The sequence below is a fragment of the Kogia breviceps genome, chromosome 5, assembly GCF_026419965.1.
Source record: "Kogia breviceps isolate mKogBre1 chromosome 5, mKogBre1 haplotype 1, whole genome shotgun sequence".
Taxonomy (NCBI): domain Eukaryota; kingdom Metazoa; phylum Chordata; class Mammalia; order Artiodactyla; family Physeteridae; genus Kogia; species Kogia breviceps.
The window spans coordinates 19,312,306-19,319,665 of NC_081314.1; the positions used below are offsets into that span (position 1 = coordinate 19,312,306).

Below are 7,360 nucleotides of genomic sequence, written 5' to 3' on the forward strand. Positions count from 1 at the left end.
CAGCCTTTTCCATCACTTTTTCAGCCTCTCTAGCAGATGAGCATCCTGAAGACCCCATTATGGGGGTCGTTATGATGTAGTGAAGGGCCCCAGATTTTCGGCTCCCATGCTGCCCAGGGAATGAGGGAACAGGTGGGTAAGATATTCTTCCTAGGCTGTGGAAGTGAAACCTCCTCTTTCACAAAGTTAGTGGCAAACGTAAAAGCCAGTTGCACTGAGAGACACCTGGCGGATGATTCTGCATGAGACCAGTGAAGATTGTGGCCCCAGTGCTGGACCAGGTCAGCAGGCCTGGACCAGGCCAACAAGAGGTTCAGGGAGCAAGGTCTCCTCATGGAGGGCACCAGGCTAAGACCCTTCTTACTGTCAGCCCAGCTCACCCTCACTCATCTCTGAGGTGCTGCTGCAGGACCCCTGCCAGCCTAAGAGGATCCACGCCTCACCCACAACTAGTCAGGGGGCCACCATGCCCCAGACTGCATTGTACCCGCAGCTGTCACCCCCAAACCTCCTACTTCTACCACTGCTTCTACCTTGGGGTTTGCACCCACCCCAAGCCCCTGCTACCCTCTCCATCATGACGGCTCCTCCGTTAGCCTTTCAACAATGAGGAAACTGGGGCACAGGGAGGGAGAGAGCGAACTGTACATGCGGTTGCTTCCTGTGTCTTAGGTCAGATGGAAAGCAGTGTTCCATGAGCAAAGAAGAATCAAGCCCACTGCCCTCCAGGCCTTCCTGCACAGTGTGTTCCCATCTCTCTAACCCCCAGAGGAGTGATCAACAAAAGCCAGTGAGGTGACCCAGATGTCAGGCTTGAGGGCCTTTGATGGAGCAGGTGACCCTGACCTGGCCGCTCAATGCCCCCCTTCTGAGCACAGACACACACCTGGGGACCCTGACTATTGCTGCAATTGAAATGCAATCCACGGAAGGGGCTGAGAAATTTCTCATGCAAAATTGTGCTTTCAAATATGGAATCTCTCCCAGGGCGTTACTTTATTATTACAGTAATTTCCTAAGAAGGGTAGGCATCCAATGCTGTTTCTCCACCATCTTTGGAGACACGGAAATCTGATGGAAATATTCAGGTTGCTTAAGTGGCTAATGCAGAAGAGGGAGACATAAAGGGAGCTCTTCCAAGGAATGTGGACTCCTAGAATCCAGGCACAGGGATGTGCTCTATTGGTGAGGCGGGGGGCGGGGGGGACAGGTAAGGATCCGGTGTGCTCCCTCCACTGCACCCAGGATGCATAGGGTGCCCAGGTCCATCTCCTTCAGGGACCCTCGTCCTCAATCATTTCTTCCTTGGGAGAGCGGCCAGGGCAAGAAGAGGAACAAAGATGCTCCCAGTCTTTCTACTAGATTCCTTATCAGAAGCCTCCCCACGGTACAGGTCCCTAGCCCTGCGCCTGCCTGGGCACAGGATGGGAACAGAGTGGGAGGTGGGAAAGAAGGGGTAGGAAACTGGTGCTTCAGCTGAAGTGTTGGGATTATCCAAAACTTTCACTCATCTCTTCTCCCGTGACCAAGAAAACATGGAGTTCCCAGTAATCAATGGAGTACCCAACGGCCAGTGGCTGAATCAGCGTTAGAATTCTTCCCGCCCATGGATTCAGGTGGATCTGAACCTTTCTTCATGCAAAGCCTACAAAAGTGATGCAGTGAGGTGGAGTGGTTAAGAACACAAACCCCAGAACCTGACTGCCCAGGTTCCAGTGCAAGCCCCTCACTAGCTATGTGGCCTTATCAAATTACTGAACCACCCTGTACCTCAGTCTTCTCATCTGAAAAATGGGAGAGGAGGGTTAATAATAAAACCTACCTGATAGGGTTGTCTAAAGATTAAGTGAATTAATTTATGTAAGGCACCTAGCGTTAAGTGTTAGCTATTATCAGCAGTTCTTAAATATACTGGTGCCAGACTGCCTGCATCTGAATCAGTGGGCCCATTTATTAAAAATGAAGATCCTGGGGCTTCCCTGGTGGCGCAGTGGTTGAGAGTCTGCCTGCTGATGCAGGGGACACGGGTTCGTGCCCCGGGCCGGGAAGATCCCACATGCCGCGGAGCGGCTGGGCCCGTGAGCCATGGCCGCTGGGCCTGCGCGTCCGGAGCCTGTGCTCTGCAACGGGAGGGGACACAGCAGTGAGAGGCCCACGTACCGAAAAAAAAAAAAAAAAAATGAAGATCCCAGGCCATTCAGTAAGTGCAAAGTGGAGCAAGACCTGCCCAGGATTTGTGACCACAGACTATTTTAGAACCATTCCCCTGGGCGGAATTTCCAGGAAGCACCTACAACAGGATTTTCTGGAAGGCCAGAATGCAGACTTTCAGGTTCTATCCAGACCTGCTGAACTTTTGTGGGAAGAGTCCAGGAGTCTATAGCAAATTGCCCAGGTGCCATGAGGCTACCTAAAGCATCAAAATCCCTACCTGAGATGACTGGCTTCCAAAACTGGCTCCACCCTTTACCCACGCTGGAAACCCTATGCTCCTGAACCTTAAGGTTTCTAAGAACTCTTGAGGATTAGCTAAGATGATTGCTTTAGTTTAATAATATGAATGCATCTTTGACTTTAATAGCATCTTTATTTTTAAACCAGTACAGGGATATGCTCATAACGTATGTTACCTGTCTAACTTCTAAGGCTGGAATGGGTGAGCATCACCAGCTACTGGCAGCTCTGCTTCGCCAACCCAGAAGGTTCAGGCCTGGGTCCTACCTCTGTAGCTGTCTACACTGCCAAGACTTTTCTCAAGCAATGGCCCAGGGCTGCGTTACCTTTCCTCGCCAGCATTCCACTCACTGGCTTCAGGATCCCTCCACAAACACTGAGTAATGGTAACTGTTTCATAACGTACAGAAAGTATAATCAACTAATGGATAGAATTCTCTCAAATTTACTCTTCTCTTCCAGACATTTTTTTCAATCTTTGGCGCCTGCTACCGCTTGCCGGCTCATGCACGCTCATGGATACCCAAAACAGAGGCACATGTAGCAAATGAATATTAACAGAAAATGCAGAAATTGCCAATTACCACCTGGCCTGGTGGCCTGTTGTAGGCACACAGGCTGAGGTTGGGGTTTTTCGCCACAAACTGTGAACGGTGAGATTCAGTGCCCTTGCATGTCAAGGTGGGGTACCCCACGAAGGGGTGCAGTAACTCAGGGGTGTATGTATTCATACATCAGCCATTCCTTCAAGAACTCACTATTTGTTAAGCCCTACCACCAAATCAAATGTGTGCATGTACAAGGGTGGCAAGCCCAGGATTTCACTCGGGGCCACATCAAAGAGCAGTTCTCCCGGGAGTGCTCTGGTCAGCGAGCGTGGAACACAGAGGCCACCTGCATGTCTATGGTCATTCGTGGACGCCCGTGAGTGTTCGGGCTGGAAGGATGCTATGAGCTGCTAGTGATTCCAGGGCACTGCCTCCCAGAAGGGCCAACACGCTTAGCCCAGGAATATTCCACTCTGAGGGAGAAGTTTCTGCGGCCAGCCCAACACCTGAGAAGCACCTCAAGAGAAGCCCAGGTCTCCAGACCCGGACGCAAAGAGTATGGGCCAAAGGGCAGCTCAGAGAATGCAGCCCGCAGACACCAGCAGCCGCTTCTCAACAAGCTCTCAGGCCCAGTGTGAAAAGACATGGACTTGAGGAGGCAGTTGTTTTTCTCGAGACAGAGAAAAGAGCCCTGGTTCTTCTGTGTATAGAAGTCCAGAGTATGTCAGCACCCCTGCCTCCCAGCCTGCCTGCACCCCTCTGAAAATAGCCTTTAAAAGCCCATGTCTCTGCCCTGCATGCCATCTCTCTCCCCACACAGCAGAGCGGACTGTAAGCGGGGAGGGAAGGGAGGAGGAAAGGGGCCGTCTCCTTCAGTGTGGGCCCCTCACTCCCCAGGTCAGCCAGCCCCTTCCCTCCTTCCACCCAGGCAGAGGGTCTCCCAGGGCCCCGCCTGCTTCTGGCTAAGTGTCCCCACCACCTGGCCCACGGCTGCCGTTATCCCTTTGTCCCTGCCCTGACCTGGGCTGAGGACCTGACTGCTCTTGGAGCTGCTTGCCCTGGGTGACAAGGGCCCGCCGAAATTCCAACAGAGACCCACGAGAGAAAGAAGACAGACAGACACAAAAGTGGCCAAACCAGCAAGGGGAGGCGCCGCCTGGCCACGGCAGCGTGAGAGGGATCTGCTCTCTGTGTAGGCAGCTCATTGATCCACTCTTCTGATAATTATTCCTCACTCATCACAAACCGAATGACGCTGGCCCCAGCCCAGCCAGGCGGGCGGGAAGGCAGCTCCGCGGGTGAGGAGGAGAGAATGAGCCTGCCTGTGTTCATCGGGGAGAGGAAGGAGTGAATGGTGTGTACTATCCCTGTGCACTGAGCAGGGACGCCAGGGCTGCTTTAATATTCTGCTGAACGTGGCATTTCTTTTAACCCTTACTGGAGAGACAGACGTTCAGCCCAGAAAGCCGGGCTCTTCTGGCCAGGCTAACGGTAAAGTTTCCGAGCTGCGAGGAGGGAAGGGCTCCGGACGACCTGGGTGACAGGACCGGTACGCGCGGCTGGGCCCCGGCACCACGACACCCTCCCTGGGGCCTCTCGAGCCCAGCAGATAGGGAGGTCTAGCCAAGAGGGGGTCCAGGGTAGAAACCGCGCGCCCCCAGACGCTCAGTGAGTTCCCACACATTTGCTCTCCAATTTCCCTCGGATGCATGTGCCTCCCTTCAACGATGGAGACCCAACGCCGAGACCAGGCTCCCCAAGTAGGCACCTATCTGCTCTCCGAGACCGAGCCGATGACCCTCCAAGGGGCGCGAAGATCGGCGGGCAGGATGCGCCTCCCCAGCGTTAGAAAGTCCAGTGTGGCCTCGCCCATTGCAAATGCCCGCTCTCCCAGGTCGTCCCGACTGGTTTGGAGGTGTGCCTCGCCTGGCTTGTCCTAATTCAACCGCTTCCGCGCTTGCCTCTCAAGAAGCCAAATCCGAGCATCCCTTCTGCGGGGTGTTGATCGCGCTCCCCAACGTTCCAGTCCCTGCACGTTCCCAAAAGCAACCCCCTCGGCACAAAGACCCAGCAGCCAGAAAGGGCAGCAGCAGGCGGAGGAAAGACAAAAAGCCACTTTCAGAAAAGCAAAAGCGAGCTTTCTAGGCATTAATCGCCGCACCGCCGCGCCGCCACCAGAACAAACGCGGGATATGGTGGTCTTCGCTACCAGGCCGGGTAATCTTAGCCCCGCCTCGGGGCCACAAGGCCCCAGCTTCGCTTCGAGAAGGGCAGCAGTTTCCGGAGGGGTCGGGGCGCTGAACCACAGGGTTTGGGGCCGGGCGGAGGGTTCCGCTGGGCAACCAGTAGCAGTTGGACGAGGACCTGGGCGGCCCAGCGGAGCGAGCTCCCAGCTCGGAAGGCGGCGCGGGCGCTGGGGGCTGCGTGCGGAGTCCCTCGGTGGAGTTTCACCCACGCCGGACACCAGGGCTGCGGAGCTGAGGCGCGTACCTCCCCCCAGAATTGCTTCCATCCCGACACTAAACTCCGCTCTAGGCCGGCTGCGTCTCGGGAGGGGGCTGTGGCCGCCGCTCGGCTTCGAGGAAAGGGGCGGGGGAAGGGGGCGGGAGGCGGGAGAGGGGCAGGGATTTCCCACAGGGATTCGCGGGCGCCGCCGAGCGCGGGTCTCCCTGCTGCGCCAGGCGCTGTGCCCGAGGAGCGCGCTTTCCGGGCCACGGCGGCAGAGGCACAGCCAAGGCTGAAGTAGCAGGGAGAGCGTCGCTGCGCGTCGGCTACCTTCCCAGGCCGGAGGGGTACTGGGAGAGTTTCGTCAGGACTGATCACCCACCCCACCTCACCCCCGTTTTCAGGAGCAAGAGGCGACAAAGGTGTCCACCTCGCCCCGACTGACCCGGGAAAGATGCAGCCCGCAGGCTCCGGTACCACCAGCTGTCCCCCGAGGGTCGAGCCAATGAACTCAGCCCCACTCATTCGGCAGCCACTTGCGAGATACCGGGACAGAGCTTCTCCGGTGCCGGCGCGCTGCGCTAGCCCGCCGGGCCGAGTCCTGGAGTCCGCGGATCCCGAGCGGAGGGAAAGGAGAGGTGGCTCGCGGCTGCCTAAGAGCATCCGTGCCCGGAATAGGAAGCGAGCAGACTGACGCCCGTACTCCAGGGCCCGGACCGCCCGAGGCGCCCCTTCCTCCCCAATGCCCGTCTCCGCCGGAGCTAAGGAGCCTGCACCGCAATGCAGCGGGCTCCGTGCTCTCTGAGCCGAGCCGTGGGAGACCGGGGCTGCTAAGGAGCGCCCGGGCGCGGGAGCCAGAGGGCTCCGCGAAACAGCTGCGGGCGCCGAGAGCCGGCCGGGGGCGCGCGGGTGGGTGCCGCCCCAGCCCCGCGCTCGGCCGCGGCCGATGCTCCCCAACAACCTGGCCCTCGGGTCGCGGGATGCAGGCGACGCGTAGCAGCCACAGAAGCCCCGGGGATACAGCCGCCAACTTGCTCCGCGGTGGGTACGTTACCTTCCATCGCGGCCGCTGTGGATGCCAGGAGCAGCAGCAGCAGGCAGTCCAGGGCCATCGCCGGCCGGCGGTCCCCAGGCCGAGCCCGAGCCGAGGCGGCCGCGGGGGGAGGGCACCGCGTCTCGGGGTGCCGCTGCGCTCCCCGCCGGTGGCTTCTCCGTATCCTTTCGCGCTCTGGCCGGGACCGGACTCCCCGGAGCGCGGCGTGGGCGTGGGCGGGAGTGTGCGCGCGTGGGGCGGTGCGGGCGAGCGTGGGTGTGGGTGTGCATGTGTGTGTGTGTGTTTATGGGAGAGGTGGGTGTGTGCGTGCGTGTGTGAGAGAGCGGGCGAGGGAGTGCGAGCCGGGGAGAGCGCGCGAGTGCGTGTTCGTCCTGGTGTCACATTGCGAGCTACAGCCGAGCCTACTGGAGGACTGAGCCGGCCAGACTGACGGGGGAGGGTGCGGGATCCCCCACCATCAGCTCTCTCCCCACCCCTAACACCTCCTGTCCAATCAAGGAATCAAACCTGCAAAATTCCCCTGTCCAATCAGGCGCGAGCACCTCCTTACCCTGGCATTGTTAGTTTAAGAAAAACTTTTGCTTGCAAGGCTGTGCGGGAGGGCTGGGAAGGCGCTAGGAGGGGTCCGGGCTCCCCCTGGTGGTGCTCTCAGAGAACCGCACCGGCCGGCCCCAGTTCTCCATGCCCTAACCTAGGGGGCCTAGGGAAGGGGCCGACTAAGACCCTTCCCCTTACAGCCCACCAGGACTAGGTGAACTATAAATAATCAAATTTGTCTTCTTTCATCTTCTCAGCGAGACTACCCTGACTACTCTATTTAGTGCAGCCTCCGTGGCACATCCTATCCCTCCTGTCCATA

General features: G+C 58.0%; 1 protein-coding gene across 1 annotated transcript in view; it reads right to left on the bottom strand.

The window, feature by feature from the left end:
• EPHB1 (EPH receptor B1) overlaps positions 1–6,931 on the bottom strand; it is a 431,481-nt gene extending 424,550 nt beyond the window's left edge. Inside the window, exon 1 of the mRNA XM_059064129.2 lies at positions 6,502–6,931. Within this exon, the coding sequence (XP_058920112.1) occupies positions 6,502–6,559 (58 nt within the window). The 5' untranslated portion in view covers positions 6,560–6,931. The remainder of the gene's footprint in view (positions 1–6,501) is intronic.
• Between the last annotated feature and the right edge of the window lie 429 nt (positions 6,932–7,360).